General features: G+C 36.5%; 1 protein-coding gene across 2 annotated transcripts; it reads right to left on the bottom strand.

Annotated features, from left to right (window-relative positions):
- Positions 1–384: 384 nt before the first annotated feature.
- FBXO9 (F-box protein 9) lies at positions 385–18,339 on the bottom strand. Of its 2 annotated transcripts, XM_026844147.1 has the most exons (12): positions 18,248–18,323; positions 17,111–17,269; positions 16,616–16,673; positions 13,729–13,828; positions 10,516–10,646; positions 7,551–7,665; positions 6,786–6,904; positions 6,403–6,493; positions 5,279–5,374; positions 4,439–4,532; positions 3,569–3,723; positions 385–2,310 (listed from the first exon to the last, which is right to left on the bottom strand). In XM_026844147.1, exons 2-12 carry the CDS (start codon positions 17,255–17,257, stop codon positions 2,202–2,204), a joined length of 1,215 nt encoding a protein of 404 aa, XP_026699948.1. In that variant the 5' UTR covers positions 17,258–17,269; positions 18,248–18,323; the 3' UTR covers positions 385–2,201. The 2 variants fall into 2 exon arrangements, with proteins under 2 accessions (XP_026699948.1, XP_026699947.1); XM_026844146.1 differs by lacking the exon at positions 17,111–17,269 and having other exon boundaries at positions 18,248–18,339.
- Positions 18,340–22,080: the final 3,741 nt, after the last annotated feature.

Raw genomic sequence — 22,080 nt, 5'->3', positions numbered from 1 at the left:
AACCTGTCCACACTGCTGCCTATAATCCAATGCATAAAAGAGATCTACAGATCCAAGAACCATGCATGTTTCTGTCACCTCTTGTAGCCCTCCTGTAGCTCTCCTTCCATTTTTATAAGTGAACTTGTCTCAACTCATATGATAAACTCTTGGGAAAAAGGACTCCATAGGTTTATACCTTATTCTTTTATTTAAGTTACTAATATAATTGAAAAAGGACAATTTCCCAGAAGTAAACAAGTTATACCAACTAATGGCTTTATATGGTAATTAAAAGGACAATAAAACTGAATTATATGAACGTACAGCCTCTAGCAATTAAAGCCTTGGACTATCTAAAATCACTAGATAGAATGAAGATCAACTAGTCACCCATTTCTTTGCTGATATAAGTACTATTTTAATAGCTGCATGTGAACAGACAGTAATAGCATCTGCTGATAAACCATCTGAAAAGTCAAAACTAGCTTAACTTTCTTATACGGCTAAATGCAGAGGAACAAATGCATTATTCACAGCTCAGTCTCACAAATAGAAAACTCACATAATTTTCTTGGTGAAGGAATATTTCATATAATCTTAAAATAATAATTTCCTGAGACTTCACTTGAATCAACATGTCAGTTTATATTGGGACATTAGCTAGCTTTTCCTTTATGCCTAGAGTATATTTCAAACACATGACCAAGGAAAGAAAAAACAAAACCTTAGAAGCAACAGGTAAGTCTTGGTAAGAAAAGAGATACCTGAAAGCTTCGCTCCTTTTCTCAGATGACTTACCACACTACTTACAGATTAAGAGGTTAATTCTACCTGTCAATCTTACCTAGCATGTAGTTTATGCATGTTACCTCTTAACTAATCATTTTTAACTGTATGAAAAAAAAATATTTCTTGGCAAAATAAGAAATTGCAAGGGATTGCATGTTCAAAATCATGATTTATTGATGTATTTTTAATCATGTAGTTCCTTGCAAAGATACACTTTATAAATTATGGAACATGTATAGTTCTTTCCACAGCTTTCACATTTTAGTCCTCAAGTCCAGTTCAGTATCTTGAAACGAGATGTTCAAAGGTAAATTATGCAAAATGGCTTAAAAAAAACCTAAACTAAAAAGCTCCAGTTCTTTCAGAATCCAAGATACATATATAATAAGCAGCATTACAGTATCTGCACTACACCCCCAAGCGATATATGCAGGAGAAGCAGCATACAGTACCTGCACCAAACCTCAAGGTACACTTCATGATTAGCAGTACACAGCACCTGAACATCTACAGCAGCCTCAAAATGTCTTAGTACAACAAATGCTCAAAGGGTTTACAGCATCTGTAGCAAGGTTAGATGAAGGGTTATAATACATTATGACATCCAAGTGAGCCCTGCTTACCTGTGCATTCAGAGCTGGTCAATGCACAAGCAGTACAGACCAACATTCCACCACTGCACTGTGACACTTCCCAAGCAGAGCCACGTACCCTGCAAACTCATCCTGCAGTACAAGAGAACAACTTGCTGCCCATATCCCTCTCCGCTTCATGCCCATCCTGTCAAGAAGGCAGGCTCCACTGAACTTCTATCAAGATCAAATTACATGTATGACCAACTGACATCACTGTGTTGGTGGGGATGTACCTCTGTGGTTAATTTTTATATTTCATGATTGCTTGCCCTTTGACTGTTTTTTCTTAAGGTTGATGTTGACAAAATGCCAGATCTTAAAGGCAAACAAAGTAAGTTTAATTTAAAGAAAACATTTATTTGAAGTTCTTTTAAGTCACACAATTTAACAGATGTAAGACAACTCTTTCCCCTTCACATTTCAAGCCTTCACCAGAGACCACACACACTGTCCAATGGACAGTGAGATTTTCCTGTAACAATTCCTTTTGGACAAGCCAGTGTCCAGGCTGACAAAGACTCATATTTTAAGCTGACTGATTTATAAAATCTGTTTAAAACCAAACAAAACGAACAAAACTTTGTTATCAAATTTTTGTCACCAAGTAAGTGTTTAATACTCATAAGCTTGATCTCAAAACAACACCCCAGCCATTCATAATCAAATAGAACATATTGCCTTCAAAAAATCCCCCAGAATTTTAAAATGTTCCAAATATATACACATTTATAACTTAAGTGCTCACTAGCTACAACCTTTTATTCATGCAAGAGTTGTGAGAGGAGAAGGTGTTTCTTAGAGTGGCTTTTCTGAAAATGCAGTAAAACTCTTCACTCGTGCAAAGAACAAAGGGGTGTACATTTTGTCAATGTCGAAAGTAGTAACAGCTGTCTCACCAGTCGATCTGCAAAGATTATCATAAAAAATTAGACACAAGTTGTTGTTTAAGACCCTCTATAACGCAATCATATTCCACAGTACAGTGTGTGTATCAAACTACAGCTGGAATCTGTCTTTTGTACTGCCTTATTCTAAAAGCATTTGAATGTTGGCCGAATCACACTACATAGAATACACTTCTCATTTTTTATCACTGAAACCACTTTCCCCTTCCATTCTTATTATTAGGTCCAAGCCTTGAAACAGTGTAGGATATCACTCAAGTCACCATATTAATACTGAAGTAAAGAATCCCCTTCCATTTGTTTCACTTGGAACCCTGAATTCAGAATGCTTGTTTACAGAATATTGTATGTTTACAAAACTTTTTAAAAAAGAAACACAAGTATTTCTGAACATCAGTGACAAAAAGCATACATCCTCCTAGCTGTGTTTTATACTGAGAGGTACAGCAGAACCTGAGCAGCACAGAAACTTCATGCTGAAAAGAATGTCTGTGATATTGCCACTTCTTCATAAACTAGGTATGAAAATATTAGGTTTCATAAAAGAAATTTTCTGTTTATGGAAGTTACCTATACTCCTAACCAGCGGTAGTTTACTTCCTAGATTTTATATATTTACAGCTCAATAGCTGTAAAAACACTATAAAAACACGGAATGTAGCAATTAAGATGTTTCGAAGAAAAGGCCTAAATCCACCCTAAATGCCAAGATCAAACATCTGGACAGCCAACCTGTCAGTAATTTAGTGTCAGGTGCAAGAACAGAGGCCATGGCTCTTGCCTGGTCAGTGATTAGAACAGCTGGTCACATGCCCATATTTTGCACTGCTGGATTATACAGTTTGTAAGCATTACAGTTCTCACATGATGGGTGCACACATTTCTAGTTTGCACATCCACAGAGTAAAAGAAATATACTTTAATGAATATGTTTTCCATACCTCTTTACTAGCACCACACTAAGTCATTCAACCCTGATTCACTTCTGAAATCAAACACACACATATTTGAATTGGCTAAAATACTGCAGTCCTACTTAGGAAACTTCCCATACCATTATAAAAAGTTACTAATATCTTGGGATGTCTTAAAGTTCATTACAATATATCAAATCAGGACCAGCTACTGTTTTCAGGGCATTTGTTAAAGCCTCATAAGTCTCACAGTCTTTACATCTTCTGTGCTTAGTACAAATTGATGTGACCAGTGTTTCCATATTTAAGTATCCTTCTTCAATCTTATTCTCTATTTACTTACTTGTAAGTTATGTGACAAGAATGATGTATCCAGACAAGTTTGTTGAACCTCTGGCGCACACTGGAGCACAACTGTAGTCCTACATGAAAACTGTGATCTGTTTCTTGTGCAGGAACACGACGGAAATACCTGTATTTGTGGTAGTCAATTGGTTTCTGTACAAAGAGAAAAGAAGTTTCATGACCGACAAAGAACATACTGTGCAACTATTTATCCTGAGGCCTAACTACCCATGAGGACAGACTGTTTTTCCTTGAAAATACATCAATTTAGATGTTATGAAAGAAGTTTTCACAGAAAGTAAGACAAGCATGGAGGACACCACCCAAACTATACAAACTCACTGTAAAGTAAAGTAATGTAACACTTCAGCTCTTCACAAGTTTCTCTTGACAGACACTTCTTTAATCAGAAAATTTTGTGACATATATATAAGTTGACCAAATGATTTGGAGTTCATAATACTGCTTATTTAGTTTTATGTAATGACATAGAACATAACTGCACACAGTCAAAACTGATCTCAGAAAATGACCTCTTCATCCTTCCCTTCCATTTGTTAACAATATTAAAAAAACCTACCTAATAGCACCACACATGACAATTAAACCTAAGGGGGAGAACCACTGCTCAGTGTGAGTCAGATATTTATCTGTCTTAATAAAAATATTATTACAGATTTGGGAAAAAAAGGTATGATAAATCACCATGCTTATTCACATTTTATTTTTAAACCATATTTTATTTTTACTCCTCTGGTGTAATGCAAATCTTCAGGTGCCTTAAGATATTCAGTCTGATAAAACACTTATTAAAAATCTCCCTCCCTCATTAAACTATTTTTTTCCCCCATTTTATTTTGCTACCTACCTCTTCCTTTTTCTTCATTATTACAGCAAATACTTTGGTTTGATTGTCTGTTTCCTGGGAAAGGCGATAATGGCCAAGCAAGATTGCATCCGTTCTGGAAAGTTAAGATGAAGACAGTGTCAAGGACAGAAAAATATTCTCTGTCTCAAAAGAGTGATGTACTTATAGTACAAGTATCAGCAATGAAGACTGCATATAATAATGAAGGAAACTATTTTTTATTTCCATTTAGTAAAGTACTAAGCTCACTGAGAATATGAAATGATGAAAATATTTTGGATGGTTGCTTTTCATTTTCCCAGACAGGACAGTAAAGACAAGTTAGTCAGTTCCATCTAGCCTTCTGCTAAATATTTTCAGACTTCTGGTGAACAGGTCAAACCTGCACAGATGCTTTTCTATGCTTTTAACAAGTTTGTGCAAACATCAAAAAAGAGATCAAGCAATAGTTCAGTCATATCCCACTAAAATCTTCACTTCCCTTCAAACAGTCAAGGAAGTGTGAGAAGGCAGTCAATAACAAAATAGTATCTTTAAAAGGATTCTAAAACCACCAATGTATTCTTCCATCTACTTCCTTTAAAAGTTTAAAATCATATAACCTGCAAAAGAAATCTAATTACAGTATCAGGACATTAAAATTAAAAATATCTTGGCATAAAGACCAACATTTTTTGTAGTTCTCAGAAAAGAACTATAAACAACTGTAACACAATATAAGTAACATGGTATTTTTACTCTTGTTTTGCTAAGCTAGGATATAGAATCTGAGAAAAAAAAAAAAATTGCCAGGTAAAAACAAGATGAAAACTGTAGTGACAAATATTTTATTTCAATAACCTTGTGTTTTTAGTTCGTAAGCGAGGAACTATAGATGGAGGATCTTCAGGAGTTGTTAGCATCATAACTTGACCATCTGGAAAGAATCTCAAATACCTGCAAAAACATACAATACAAACAACACAATACAACATACAACACGATACAAACCTTTTTTTTTTTTTTTTTTTTTTTTTTTAAAAATCACAGGACGTTTCCCAGAAGGATATAGAACTTAGTAGGTAACAGGATTTGAAAACACATTTCTTCACACATGATATAACAGGAAAAAATAGATCAGAAATCAAAAGAGAGTTTTTAAGATTAAAAGATCAAGTTATGAAGAGTTATGAAAGAGGGCAGAAGTTCAGGAGTTTTGTTACCTCTAATCAAAGCAAGAAACCTACCCTGGAACCAAAACTGACCTCAAGTAAGTTTCTCCATTCCTTGCATCAAGTGAGACAAATGCAACAAAACCTTAATTACAGTATCAGTACAGAATGGACAATGTCATATGGACTTTTTCAGGTTCTGGGATCTGATCAATTTTTACAGTAATCAGATACTGTGCTGATGTTTGTGAGACTACAGAAATAACCATGTGATTCAATGATTTCTGTTAACAGTTTCCAGCCTCAGAAGGGACAGAACTGAACAATAAACACTGGGAACAATAAGATGAATAACAGCAGAAAAACAGGCTGAGGAAACAAATGGCAAAGTATTTACAGCAAGTTGAGAAAGCCCAGCCTCTTGATTATTTACAGTTGATTACAAATAAGTTAAAAGACAATTCTTGTATAATCACTTGTTCTCCCTTTGCTAAAAACCATTATTATATCAGAAATGTAAAGCAGAAATGATTTGGTGAAAGAAATCTGTGGACAAGTATTACTGTTGGTTTTGTATAGGTTTTACCCATGTGAAATGGTATGAATGAGGATGAAATATGTTTCTAAGCCCATCTCTCCTTATCATAATAAATCCTATTTCTTCAGACCTGTTTTCAAAAAATATACATAGCTTTACACACTGTGGCAGTTCCATTGAGTTTTACAGAATTATTAATGTTTGTAATATCAAGGGCTGGATTCAAAGAACTTAAGAGAGAAACATTTCACTCACTCATTGTACTACAGTTCTACCTGTAATATTCCACTTGGTGCCACGCTCTATAGAAACCATCAAGAGATTGTTCTCCTTGACGTATGTATTTTGTCTTGCTGATATATACACCTATAGGAAAGGAAGATATAAGCATACAAACAAAAATTAAGTACATAAAATATTTAAGATGAAAAACCCAATAATCTAAAACTTTTGAGTTTATTTTTGTTACTTAAATACATGAAAGCTTTTATTTTCATCCCTTGCACTCTTCCCATCTCTTAACAGATATTCTAGATTCAAAAGCCAAAAAAAATTCAGATTAGGTCTAACAAAGTCATAAACATCAAACCCACCTCATTGCTTCCGTCATGGTTAAATGCAATTAAAAACCAAAACTATTTCGAGAAGTACACCTTACCATCAAATCGAACGCGAGGCCTTTCCAAAAACATCTCCCTCCAAGAGGCATATGGAACAAGTTTATTGCAGCTCCTGCCCCATATTTTCAAACAGACTTGATGCCAGATTTCAGGATCTCTAGTGAAAATGAGAAAAAAGCAAACTCCATAACTTTCCTGCAAACCTTGTTTAGCTTTTATATATCAAAGTAACACACTCCATTATCTAGTTTGGATGCAACTGAAATAAACTTTCTTGAAGAACAAAAGCTCATAATTTAAAATCGTTGACAAATGTGCTTAATCCTGGAGCATTTGAAATTCACTTCCTCCTCCCAGTGAAATTCAAGAACACAATGCCATTTTCTACCAAGTACAGAACAGCAGCCTGGCACTTCCCCGTGTGGCCATATGAGGATGACAACACAACAGATATTATTTTGGAGACCTTGCAACTCTGACTTTCAAACAAGGTAGAGCAAGTGAGACTTTCAGCAACATTTTTTATTACCATGAAGTCATCTATCTAACATACTATTTATTAGTGTATTCAAAAGCTGAACAGCACTGCCAGAAACATAACATGAAAATTGCCATGGGAATAAAAAGCAGGACATAGTCCTACATGTACAATTTAGGAGCCTAAAAGCAAAAACCACCTCCAAACCCCACCTTTCCAACACATTCATCTGTACATACTGTTCACATATGCTTGAGCATAAAAAAAATCTTTTTCTTCCTTAGAACAGAGAGAAGCTTCACTCTAGATAATATATCTACAGTACCTGGCGCAAATATAAAATCCTCGACAAACAAGAGATAATTGCTCTAATGATCTGAGGTCCAAGTCACTTGAAACCACCCATCGGAAAATGTACATCAGTACTTCCATAGGCAACACTGCAAAGAGAAAAGAAATCCTTGTTAGATTGTAACTCATATACTCGATAACTGAACTCAGTAACTCAATACGCAATCTATAATTTCAGGTTTGACCATTACTGAATTTCTGACTTTTCATTAAAAAATAAAAAAATCTACTTTTTCACACTGTAGCCAGATGCCAGGGAACAAAAGAAATATCTTTGATTTAAAAAGTCACTATACATTAGAAAAAAAATCACATAATAAAATAACAAAAATCAAGAGCTGAAAGTGCATTATGGTAAGACGACAGGATAAAATACAGCTTTAAACTACAAATATCCATAACTGTAAGGTGTCCTATAACCAAAATGCCACATATATATTGCAAATCCACAGTGCCTGTGAAGCATCATTTTCTTCAAACTGTTGTTGTGTGTAACATTACTTCAAGGCATACTGCTTTTGCATGACAAGCTAAATAAGCTCAGGTCAGGCTCAATATTGGCTAGGAGGTCCTAAGAACAACCTATCCACTATGAAATCAACATGATTATCACTCTATATTTTGTGGTACAGGTCCAGTGATTGAAAATGGTATCACACAGCACTGTTGTGCTGAAAGCCAGAATCTCCATCACAGCACCACAAGATCATAGGATACTTTTCCCAGCATTAAAAGTTCAGTGAAAAAGATCTGGGTAATTAAGCCAACATTCTTTCTAATAACTTTCTGCCTCCCTAAGTTTTCTGTTGTTTCAGCTAGATGTAATTTTGTTTACTAATCTTACACCATCAGGAATTACACTTCATTTATTTTCAACTACTGCTGCTTTCTAGAGCCTATGGCTTGAATTGTATCATCACATACACTTAAGACTGGATGATTTTACTCAGTATAACTGTTTTGATCAAATGGAGAAAATAGCTGAGCAGCACAAAGGTACATGTAACAGTAACAAGCTGTAAATACTGTGGTAGAGACTTCAATTCAATAAAACTCTGAATTTTAGTGAAAAAACATGCTTCTTCAAAAAAACTGCACTGCTGCACTCCCACAAATCTGTCGAGACTATTTTTGCTATAAAATTCTATGAAACATAAGCTTCACATTTCAGAATATTAACATGATAAAAAGTACATACACCTCACTGGGCACCAGTTTCTGTATTCATTTCACAAATCTGATTTAATTCTTTGTTTTATTATTGAGAAGTTGTAAATTTTCCACATTGCCTATATTTACAACCATTAAACTCATGTATAAACAAAAGTTGTGCAGATTATTGCTACAAGGTACAAAATAGTGTCTGGCAACTTATAAACTCACCGGTTTGTGAACTCTTAGTGCCTTGGAAAATGGGAGATACAAAGGCTTAAAAATCTCTTACTAATTCTAACAGGTATACATCTTCCATTCACATAGTGACCAGTCAGCCAAAGGCTTTGATTATCTATTTTATCATCCATACTGCTAAGTTTCTAGTAAAGTGGGGATTGCTAAGACACTTTGCTTCAGATACTGGGCACACCCTGTAGGAAAAATATTATAGCATTTCTGGTGAAGAATATTATCTTGGTCCTAAGCTTGTGTAAAAGAAAATAAAAAACCTACTATTCAAAATTGCTCACATGTTAGGGAGGGGAAGTAAATATATTCAGTATGTCAGTTACATAGCAAGGTCTGATCCTGTCCTGTTACTAAGGTTTAACCAGTATTTTAAGATTATGAATGCAAATAAAACATGAAATGGAACACAGGAAAACAATTCAGGCAAATTCAGTGCTTCACATTGTTTCAGTCTTCCTTGGGCTGATGAGGTTTGTGACTATTGTACTACTGTGATGACCAAGAAAAATTATTTCCATCCTACTAACTTCTGAAGTAGACATCATGACTTTAACAGTTTTCATTCTGCTATAAAAGTCATTAAACAAGATACTGTGGCACAGGACTGCCAGTAAGGCAGAAAATAAAACCAGAAAGAGACTATGATTGTTGCTCAAAAGAGACGTCTCCTGAGATCATTTTAAAGTAATGTCTACAACATCTTGACTTTACCGGAAAAAAAAGAAAAGATGCTTTCGCAGGTGTACAATGTCACAGTTGGTAAAATAAACAGATTTAAAAAATCCTGTTTTCTTTATGTTTTGACCTTAACAGCTTGCTACATGCACTTTATTTTCCTTCCTTGAACAAATGTTTCCAAGAGCAACTGATAATTGCAGATGTAAAACATACACCCTTTAGAGGCATCTGACTTTGAGTTCATAGCTTATATACACTCTCCAAAATTTAGATCTCGTAAGGAAGTCTCAGGATAACTGTCCTAGAACTGAACAGCACTGAAAATCACTACCCTTCAAAAGTCTTTCCAGCTATGTTATACAGTGTTGCTGAACCTGAAAACATGTTTGTTGTAAAAATCTGATACAGAATCAGATAAAAAGAGGAAATGTGAATACGCATGTTCTTCACAGAACAACTGTCTTTTACTCACACTTAAGAACTGTAATAAATATTTGCAAATCAAAACAAAAACACCCACATTTTTCCAAACATTAACTAGAAGAAAACTGGAATACACTTACTTCAGCAAGTCTGTTCCTAGAAGCTGCTACTATTAAGTATGACTCTGGTCCTGAAAAAGTCTACTTAGTAGTAATACTACACAGAAAAGCTTGTGCAATAATGGCAAAATCATGTACGAGAAAAAGATATGTTTAGCCAGTTGATGTTCTTTACATCTAACTATAAAAGTAAATAAAAAGACACTGTGTACATTTCTTTAAACGTGGCTTTAGAATGAAGGAGACAAATGTTTTAATATAATGAAACATCTCTAAATTCTGCCTCTGAATCTTATAGTGTATCTTAACTCATACCTGAGATATGGGTCTGGCTGACATCAACCTCAGGTTGACAAAGTTTGACTGAAGAGTCCTGAAGAGTTAACTGCTGCTGGAAATCTGACAGGAGATCAGTCATTTTGTCATCCTCTTTGTTATCCTCAACACTAGAAAAGGAGGAATGCCAACACTGTGACAGCAAAAAAACATACCAACAGATGTCCTTATCTTGGCATCAATCCGCTGTCTCACCCTCATTCAATATATTGTTTCCTCTATGTATTCAAAGCTATTTCATTTCATCATATGATAAAACTACTACTGCAATCTTACCAAGTTCATCTAGATTTTGCTGGAATCCATTTGACAGTAACTACTTTTTAATTTAATTCCAATTACAGTTCCTTTCTGGATTTGACAGTTCACTGTTCACTGTTTTTAGTGAAGTCACTGAAGAATTGCTTGACCCCATGAAAAGACAAATCTCATCTTTTACTTTGTCTAAGATAAGCCCTATGCAGGAAATAAAATTATAATTGATATAAAGTTGTATTTTGTAATCTTTGTCACAATGTAAGATACTGAAAACAGTTATGGATTTTTTTTTTTTGTTTACTCTTGCATTATTTACCAAAGAGTGATCCTCAGTAGGTTTATTCATCAACAGTGAAGGAAAACTGCTTTTTACCAATTCTGTAAATAGGCAGACATAAAAAACTTCAGGAGCCCGAGTTGTATGTCATAGTATGATCCTTTAATAGGTGCACGCTTGCTCGCACAAAGTAACCACGAACTACACATCTTTCCTTGACCTCATCACAAAACACTCTTTTCCCTGATTTGGTATACAAGCTAGCTAATAGATCTTCCAGTCACTTTGTAATATTATTCAATTCTACTTTAGACAAGCTTAAGAATGAGCTGAGAATATAAACAAGCAACTATCAGACCTACCAATGGGTTTTAAAGTATTATAGAGAAGACAATTATGTTTGGACCTGTCATAACTAAGCCTACAGTAACATGTTGCACTGAACATACCTTTGTTTATTTTGATGAATATGATGGTCAGTCTCAGTGCCTACAGGCCACACTGTAAATTCTCGTTTCAAATGTAATTGTGAAATTTGTTTTTTTCTCACCATAACTGTATGAAACACCTACAACAGTAACTCAAAAAGTAAAAATACCATAACTAGAATCTCGTGGAAAAAAACCTCACCTCTACAAATACTGCCTTTAAACAACAATTTAAGAGTACGGACTGTTTTTTCCTCACTGTCATGTAGCGTTGGGGACAGTGCAGCAACATTTACAAAACAAATAAAAATTCACAGAATCATAGAGTCATTTAGGTTGGAAAAGACCTTTAAGATCATCAAGTCCAACCATCTAACAGTACCAAGTCCACCATTAAGTCATGTCCCTAAGTGCTACATATACACATCTTTTAAATACCTTCAGGAATGGTGACAAAACCACTTTCCTGGGCAGCCTCTTTCAGTGCTTGATAACCCTTTAAGTTAACAAAGTTTTCCTAATATCAAGTCTAAACCTCCCCTGGCACAACATGAGGCCACTCCCTCTCGTCCTATCACTCGTTATTTGGGAAAAGAGACTGACATCCACCTCGCTACAACCTCCTTTCAGGTAGCTGTAGAGGGCGATGAGGTCTCCCCTCAGCCTCCCCTTCTCCAGACTAAACACCCCCAGTTCCCTCAGCCGCTCCTCGTACGACCTGCGCTCCAGACCCTGCACCAGCTTCGTTGCCCTTCTCTGGACACGCTCGAGTCATTCAATGTCCTTTTTGTAGTGAGGGGCCCAAAACTGAACACAGGAATCAAGGTGCAGCCTCAGCAATGCTGAGTATGGGGGTAAGATCCCTTCCCTGTCCCTGCTGGCTATGTTATTTCTGGTACAGGCCAGGATGCCATTGGCCTTCTTGACCAGCTGGGCACACTGCTGGCTCATATCCAGCCAGCTGTTGACCAACACCTCCAGCTCATTTTCCTTCAGGCAGCTCTTCAGCCACTCTTCCCCAAGCCTGAAGCATTACATGGGGTTGTTGTGACCCAAGTGCAGGACCCAGCACTGAGCCTTGTTGAATATCGTGAAATTGGCCTTGGGTCATTGATCCAGCTTGTCCAGATTCCTCTGCAGGGCCTTCCAACACTCAAGCAGATCAATACTCCTGCCCAGTTTGGTGTCAGAGGGGATTAATGAAGGGAGTAGAGACAGTAATGCTAAAATAAGAAAATAATCCTAAAAAACCCAAGATTTTTATGTGATTGTAGTTTATCACCCAGTATTTTCTAGTGCACACATGCACAGCAAAGATTTCATGCTAGTCAATGCATTCAGAAACTAAAGTAATGGATGTAAACAAAGCACTTAGCTCACCTTACTCTCTTTTATATTGTCAACTACTACAGTGAAGCTGTACTGCCCTGAGGCAACAAGACTGAGCTAGTAATACCACATGAACGTGGCTGTATTCTCCTCTTTCATTCTCAGTTTTAGAACTCTTGATTTCTTGTAGCTATCACCAGCATTTAAGCAGTGAGTTGGGATGCTCTGTTTCATAAGCATATGCTATCTGAGCTGTAACAGAAACTTTGGCCTTAATGTGAACCCTGTCCTCAAATATAAGTCTTGGGCTCAAGTTAGGCCACCTTAAGCCACTACACATCTGGTGTGTTGAGACTAGGGGTATTCTGGTCCTGGTAACGATTCAAGTCTAGATCACTCAAATTGCAATCTATGAGCTTCTTGGAAATGCTCCCACTTGGCTGTGTTAGTCAGCACAGGAACAGTAGTACATTCCCCTGCTTAATTACGATGCTTATTCCATGGTACGAAACTTTTCCTAATTGAACTTTTTGCCATCGCAATTTTGTAAATGATCCTAAATGTCTAACTCATAAATTTGAAAATCTGACATCAAAAGTAATAAAGTGACTGATGCCTTTTTAAAATAACAACATAACTATTTGTAATCCTTCAACTAGAATTTAACTAGCTTCAAACAAGCCCATTAACTTCTTTGAACTACAGTATAGAAAAATCCTCCTTGGACTAATGCATCTGTAAACTTTCAATGAAGCAGTCTATTCAAATTGAAGTAGACAAATTTTCCAAATGTTAAGAGACGTACAACTGTGTACTAAAGTAGAGCATTCATATGTTTTATAAACAAAATTCCAGATTTCAGTACTCCTATGCACTTCATTAGTAAATTTTCATACTTACCACCTCTTTCCAACTCCATCACCATCTGGGGACCGTGTATAGGTGATCTTAAACTCTATGTCAGGCACAAGCTGCATGGCTAGACGATAAAATTTGATGGCTGAAAATAAAGGTTTAATGTTTAACATGTCTGATGCCTATACTAGCTTATCAAATAATTTTTCCAGAGAGATGGTGAAAGCACTAGAAACATGGAAAATGCCTTTGCCTAGCAAATCTTAGTCTAAACTGATTAGATTTAAATTCAATATAGAAGAGAGGTACATTAAGCACCTATTTTCAAAACTAAAACTCCATGTACTCTTTCAGAATAAACAGCTCTCCCAGATGTGTTTCAGCTTTTACAGATTTACCTTTACTACCACGAATTCCAATTACGGACTACAAGATTTTACAGTAAAACATTACAAAGTCCTAATTACATTTGTTGCCCAGTGTGTACAAATTTTCTCAACAAGTTGTAAAGATTTTAGGTATTATATAAGTAACCATGAGGAACATGAAAAAGAATTTGAAAGATGATGCAGGTACCTTAAATCCCTTGTATAGTAGACAGTCATTCAGACGTACACAACATTATAAAGGTGAGAAAGATCCATAAAGTATTGTTGTAATTTTAAAACTTCAACAACAGACACAGAACAAGCACATTTTACTGTGGCAAAACCCTGGAAACTACAAAAGGCACAGAAGCAAGCCCCCCCCAAAACACAGAGCGTGACGAACCTGGCTGGAGGAAAGCAGCATTTTAAAAACTTAAGTAGCAAGCAGAAGACTATGGGGCATGAAGGAAAACCTGACAGATTAGGTTTCTTCTAGCATGCCTTTAAACTCCAAAGATGCTACAAACACTGAGTAGAGAAATAGGCCCAAGAGAATCACGCTGTGGGAATGAACCGTTATTTAAGCTGCAAAATTTCTGTCTTCTGAGTTAAATTAAGAAGATCACAGAGTTAAGTGGATTCATTGTATGTGCATTCAATCTGTTTTAATACTGGTATTAAGATCATATGCGTATGTTTCTTTGTATTCCACATGGTAATACCAAAATCAGAGAGCAACTCTCCCTCAGTTTGGACCCTTAAACATAAAACCCAATAAAACTTCAGTGAATGTGGCGCTCAGAATTCGACACACTACTAAGTCTGAGAAGCCTGAGTCTGAGGCAAGTAAACATTTGCATTTCCTTGAGTTCATGTCAGGGCCAGTGACTGACAAGGATGAGGATTACCAGCAACCAGCTAAACAGAGATCAGTCTCAACTTTAGCATTTAAACTTGCAGCAAGGCCTGTACTGTACTTAAATATGGACAAGCTGCACATAACTGTGTCACAAACATCAGGTATCAGCACATTTCAGAGGAAGGCTAAAATGCCACTTGGATTCTGATGACCTGGGCCAGGTCAGCAGATAAAAGTGTGGTCTGAAAACAGATGTCCCAACATGTGCTTGGTAATATATCTGTGTCTGGCATGAGACTTTGTCTCTAAGGTCTCATACAGATCTACGTGTAGAAACAGTTTCTTTAAATTTCAAATCAAATTCAACTCAGAAAGAATGGATTCATACTCACACAATTAAAATACCTAAAACACCTTTGTAAATGCAACTGTTAGAAGTTACTACTTCTCTGCTGCTATGTTTAACACATAAGGAGTGCACTCAATCAGGTGAAGCTATAGCTTTCATTTTATATACATAATGCTTAAATATACTACTTTCCTTGTATATTTATTTTTTAATTTACTTGGAATCTGTTGGTATGAAAGAACCTTCACAATGTACTACATGATTTCCTAAATGGTAGATTACATGTCAGATTTAGTTCTGACGGGTTTTTTTACTGCACATTTAATTCTATACCCAACATACAAAATACTTTAGCCTAAAGTAATTTTGCCCTGTAAAAACAGGTAATAAATTAGAAACTAAACCAACTAATTTTATTACCTACTGGGGACTCATATTTCTCTCAGTTCATTTGAGATCTGGAACATCAGCCAGAAATATCTTGCAAGGGAAGGAAATCCCATGGTGGAAACAAAAATGTTTTATTCAACAGGTAGCTGAGTTCAGGAGCTTCTAGAGTACTCTGAGTTTTGCATATCTTGACATATTTTGCATCTGCACTTTAACCAAGGTGGCCAAAACCTCCAGTGTATGAGCAGGATGGCATGTATGTTCTGTGTTCTTTTTTTTTTAATGAAAGAAATGGAAACTGGTATCTCCACTACTGACCTACAGGACTTGGAAGTTAGGACAGTCTTCTTACTCTATATATTCTGAAAACTAAATATGAGGAAGAGAACTCTAAATTTCCATTTTTACCGGTGCTGATAGCAAGAGGGCAAGCAAGCTAAGCATCTTAAATATTTATGGCAAACCTCATAACATAAGACTACCAGATTTAAACATTCACTTCAGGAATTCTTAAAGAGGCTACCTTAGCATGCTGTGCAAATTAAAAAAAACAAAACCCAACCAACCAACAAAACATTCCATAGGTTCAGGAGTTCTGTACAAAGTGGAATGAACAAAAGTGAGCACAGGAAATGTAGTGCATTATGCATTGCCTTGATTAATTACTATGCTTATTTCATGTTACAAAAGCCATATAAAGAAGCATGCTATATGAAGAAGCAATCCAGTGCTTCTTCATATAGTCCAGTGCTAGATTTCAAGATACTGTTGTTTTGTCTGAAAGTTAGAAATTCTCTCCTTGATCTCACTTTACCTTCACCTCATCTGAACTGTGATGATGGTTCCTTTTAGAGTAAGTTTGTTTGCTTATCTGAATAACTGAGCTCTCAAAGTACTATTAGCCTGCAGTTTAAGCTCACTGGCATCATGCAGTCTTTCAGTGTTAATTTTAGACTTCCATATTACCTTCATAAAGGGCCCCATTTTGTTCTTCTTCCACTGCCTTCAGGAAAAGTTCTTTTGCCTGCACAATAAATTACACAGAACACTTCTTAAATTCCTTACAAATACAAGCGCATTGTCACTTGACTTAGAATTATTTTTCATCTTACCTACTGTACTCTTTGAATAAGATTAATAAAATAATCCCCTAAGCAGAGTGAGAAGACATACTTATGCTATGAGCCATAACTGAAATTCCCAGTCAACAAACTATCCATGTTCCTGTTGCTCATCCCTTAACTACAGTCTTTCAGAAAGCAGACTGGGATGGTGACAAAGCCAAGCATAGAATCTAGAAAAAACAGCGCACGATTATGGAAAGACATTAGTATGGAGACAATGGGTTGATCGTGCCTGTTGTTTCTCTAGATGTAATTCAGCATTAGCTTTTAGGATAGTTACACTGCAGTATTAACACACACCAAAAAATCCCCAAATTATACATCTCTTTTCTTGTACCTTTTCCTCTTTTGCTATCTCCTGCTTCCCTCTGGCATCTACAGACTTTACTCCAGGTCCTCTTGAAGATGCTCTGCATGGCAGAGGTTCCAACCCACTAGAACTCATACCTGGGGCAAGCTCAAACATCCACTGAGCTCTGAACATCTGGAGCTCTGCCTAAAAAAATCCAATTAATTGTGATTTAGCATCACATATTCAGACAGTACATCTTCTGAGGACAAATTATAAAGTACAACTACAAAAAAGATTTTCAAAATTCTGCTTTACACTTCCAAGTCTTAAATTGTTTCAGTGAGTTTAGACACAGCAATTGTTTTATAATTTTTTTTTTTTTTTAAAGTACACAAGTATACTTGTTCAATCTCCATCAATAACATAAGTGCTTTTATCTGGATTATTCACCTCAGAAGAAAAACTGATGTTTCAAGAACTGGTTGTTAGTACTATTGGCTATGACCTAAGACTCCAAAGAAAAGTATTCTGTTTAGACATTATGTTTTTGTTTATGCCGAGTTACCTTAAGCAAGAAGTCAATTAGTTCTTGAAATTAAAATTTAGAAAACCTAATTTTTTTATACACAAGCATACTAAGCTTTATAATAATCAAGACTGTCATTTATATAACATACAAATAAGACCTCTCTTTTAAAAAGAATGGACTATGCTCTGTGAAACAAGTTATAATTCTTGCCATGCATTTTTTTCAGGATCATTGAAGTTACAATTTACATGCCTTTGGCAATCATCACAATTTCTGGGGAGCAACTACACAGAAATCTAGTACTGTAAGAGAACATACTTATCTATTAGACTGCTTTTATCAACTTTCTGCTCCATAAGAGAGCGATAACTTAAACTGGAATTTGATCCATACAAAGATTGCTGTCCAATTTCTACAGTTCTTCAAAGAAATTCCACATCTGACACAAACTTTCTTTTCATCTACATAGATAACTGAAGACTGAATTTGACACTTGGAACACAATGCAAAATCAATCTATTTCATCTTTGGAGGGGCGGACAGATTAACCATTTGCAGATCAACAAATGTGTGGTAACTAAATAAAAGTAACGCAGCTTAACTCATAGCAGTACTATGTTTGTAAAAAAAGCCACTAAGCATGAAAGACATACCTGAAGATTTGCTTCACCGGATCTTTCATTGTCATCAGCTCTTACCAAATCAGAGTGACAATCTTCTTCAGCTTCTGCCTAGTAGAGAGCAGTCAGATGTGATTATAGAGTCTGCCTAAGTCCCTACAGTACATTCACAAAGCACAGCTGTCATGGACACACACCCCCACAAATTTAAGCATACTCTTTGCCCAAGCCTACCCATTTACCCCAAAGATCAATCTTAACTGATGATAAAAATGAATCTTAAAATAACTGGTATTCTTTGCACTTCCCCACTAACCCAGTGAAGTAGGCTTTTACATCTCAGTCACATCAATCCAACACAATTAGTTATGTATCACTTGAAAGCTTATATGCATCAGTACACCGCCATAATACCTGAGTAAATACACTCAATGTCTAAGTTAAAGCACAGAACCAAAGCTTCAGTATTAAATGGTAGTGTGCTTCATACAAGAAATTAAAATTTAATCATTATCTTCTCATTGTAAAGGTAACCAGTAGTTTTGATTTGTTTAACATTTACAAAAGCAGAAAATATAGATACTTTATGAAAATTATGGGACAATATGGGCAATTTCAAAAACTACATGTGAAACTAAACAAGAAATGTATTGTAAAAGAAAATAATAAGCTAGAATGAGAGCTTAACAGCTGGTTTAATTTACACTACTGCTGTGATACAGGTTAAACAAACAAGACTTTAAATAAAACCCTTAACTGAACTTAACAGGGCTCTAGATAGGAGCAAAACACAAAACAATGCAAATAAATGCTCATTGTGAAATATACTGAGATTTGTGGAATCTACTAAAACAAAGGAAAAGTAATTCTGAGCATCAGTGACAAATCACTACAATAACAACAATAGCAAGATGCCAGTAAGGAAAAAACCCCCTCAATGAAGACATTTGTTTAAAGTTCTTCCTGCAGCTGAAGTATCCCAGGTTTTATACCATTTTGCACTGAAATGCACATCTATAGTTCTGCAAGTATATAATGCGAAGTGACACCATAGAAAGGTAAACCTGGCATTAAGATTACCACTTCTTACAGAAGTTTTTGTTTCCCACTCCTTCCTACTGTAGATAGTGCTCAAAGACTTCAAGGGACATTCTGTCAGATTCTTCCAATTTCTCACAAAGTAATCTCTATCTCCTGCACAAAGTGCAGAAATCAAAGCATTCTTGTATTCATAAAATTTATAAAATTTTTATAGCATCTAGAAGCTCATGATTGAACTTCAGAATACTGGCAAACCTGATGGGAAGGCAACGTTTAATCTCTTTGTCTTGGTGACAAACACCTCCCTGGAGTTCAGCTGCAGCGCTTTTCTCTGGTTCCCCAACCAACCACAAACTTACTGGCTTGTCATCTGTAAATGTGGTTTAACTGATGCCTCAGTCAATGTATGTTTTACAACTGATAATGCAGACAGTGTTGGTTGGTTAAAGCAGAAAGATATTGTATCTCTTTCTACACTCTGATTTTAAAGCTGTCCATTTTTAATTTCTCAGTAGAGAAAACAAGTAAGTCAGAACGCTCCAAAGCATGAGCAGTGTTAAATCTGAGCAAGGAGTAGATAACTCAGAAATTTCATGAGTTTGATTCCAGAATTTGATTGCAGGCAGTTAATATCCTATGAGTTACAGCAGTCCTAACATGTTATTTTATCCAAGGGTTATGTCTATGCTGGCCAAGCGGAGATAGCCTAGGAATGAGCTAGCACTGAAATGGATGTCTGTAAAGTGCATTATTATGGCACTGGGCTGACACAAATAATGCCTGCCTCTGCCTGTGAAGAGTTCAAGGCTTCTGGTTTGCAGCTGAATTATGTCCAGTCAGCTCTCACTCTGGGCAGAGTAAGCCTGGTTTTATCTGCAAAATGCAGTAACTAGTAATTTCTAAACTAAATCAACACACTATCTTCTTGTGCATAAAGGCATGCCCATTAAAACCTTTAACTCATGAAGTCTGTAAATAATTCAAGAGCAGGAGTTAAATTTAGAAGGTTATGAAGTTGGCTGACATCTACCGCATGTTCAAAAACTTTTTGTTTCAGTAATCTGTTTAAGAGTCTTGATTTTCCTCCCTCATCTCTGTTCAACTGCTCTACTTCTTCATTTCTGAGTCACAGTTGGTCAAGGTTCTGGACGAACTGCTTCCAATATGTTCTTCAATGTTCTTTAGGACTTAAGTATGTTCTCAATCCAAACAAAAAGTACACCATACTATGAAAACCTAGTCCACAACCTAAAAGCTGTCAAAAAACATCACAAAGTTGATTACAAACAAAGTTTTGATTTTCATCACTACCTTCTCTATACTGAGTGTATGTGTGATCTGAAGTCTCTCATATCAAAGGTGTGTCTGCTGACAGCAGTGACAGCACAAGGGACCATCCCTCTAATTTGCCAGTAAAGCAATTTATTCACATTGCTACTGTATGGCTAACTGGACTCAAAAATTAATCTCTATTAACAACTTTTCCACTATTTATTCGATTTGATGAAACCCTACGGTTTTGCTAGAACAAATGAGTAAACATAGGTGTCACTGGAGTAAGGATCTTCACCACCAGACAACTCACAAGACCACACCTAAAGCAGGTTAGTAACTTGTATAAATTGGCTCCTTGCCCCCACTCTGACAATAATTAAATTGTAGTTATAGTTTCTGAAGTTCACAGAACATTGCACTGTAACCACTACTTAGTGGATAAATTTAACCTGTTCACCTTCATGCCTTCCTCCTGCTGCAAGTCAGCTGTCACACGGAACAGCAACTTTATCCTGCTCTGAAGTCAGACATCCTTAGTATGTACTGATAAGCTCAAATCATTTTCCATGAGAAAAGTGGTAGCCAGTCAAACCACCAAAAGGTCAGCATGTCAAAAGTAAACATCTGAATTAGACAGCGACCTGTAAAAAGAAGTCAGCTGATTCTGATTTATTTGAACAGCTTTAGAAATCATTTGCCAAAAGTAAAACTAGTTTATTTGCACGGCTCAGTTTTATTCGTTTTGCAATCACTAATTACATGTTGATTTCCTCAGAGAACAACAATCACTAACTGAATTGCCTGTAATGTCAAGTCCTTCAATAGTTCAGATCAACAACACAAAGCCAAGACCAGAAACAGTTCAGAGTTTGTCACCAGCTGAACTGGCTACAGGTGAACTGTACAGAACTAAGGGAGAATGAAGAACAACACAGCAAACCAGTGACTGATGGCTAACGTTTTTCTTGGTTTTATAAGAAAATGAGGAAGTCACTCTGTATTTCTGTCAATGCAGTAGAAGCAACGCTAACACTGTTCAAAAATAACAGTTTTAAAGACAGTGGCAAGGCGTTTTAAGAGCTCTGGAGTGATATAAACGGTTTAACTTTAAATGACCAAGTTCTCATCATGGATACTTGAATCCATCTTGAGGTGGTCAGAAAGGCAATACTGAACCAAACAGTATTTCTGTTACGTTAAAATACAAAAAAAGTAAGAGTGCCTGGCCCACGGAGCTGTTTACATTACCAAGCAACTTTATGCCATCTGTTTTTTGAGGGAAGAAAGGGAAAGGTAGGACACACTCATCTGGGATGACACAGTGATTTGTTCAGGTGTCGCTACGGATAGCTGGATCGGTGCCGGATCAAGCAGCCCCGCTCAACGGCCCAAAACCCTCTGCGGAAGGGGCCGTGCCTCCTCGCGGCGCAGCCACCCGGGCTGGGATCACGGCCAGGATCGCGGCACGCTTCCCACAAGCATCGCCCGCGGACAGGCGGCCCGGGCAGGGCTGCTCGGCCGCAGCACGGCTCGGGGGGCCGCACCTCCCG

The sequence above is a fragment of the Athene cunicularia genome (assembly GCF_003259725.1).
Source record: "Athene cunicularia isolate RWA chromosome 3 unlocalized genomic scaffold, athCun1 chr3_part1, whole genome shotgun sequence".
Lineage (NCBI taxonomy): Eukaryota > Metazoa > Chordata > Aves > Strigiformes > Strigidae > Athene > Athene cunicularia.
This window is presented reverse-complemented; position numbering and strand designations above follow the sequence as displayed.

Bases quoted from the DNA above. Each gene is read 5' to 3' on its own strand.
- FBXO9 (XM_026844147.1), bottom strand. From the start codon at position 17,257: ATGTTCAGAGCTCAGTGGATGTTTGAGCTTGCCCCAGGTATGAGTTCT. The intron at 16,674-17,110 runs GTACAAGAAAAG...TTTATTGTGCAG, and splicing joins AGATAGCAAAAGAGGAAAAG to GCAAAAGAACTTTTCCTGAA. The intron at 5,375-6,402 runs GTAGAACTGTAG...ATGTTTTTGCAG, and splicing joins CACCAAGTGGAATATTACAG to GTATTTGAGATTCTTTCCAG.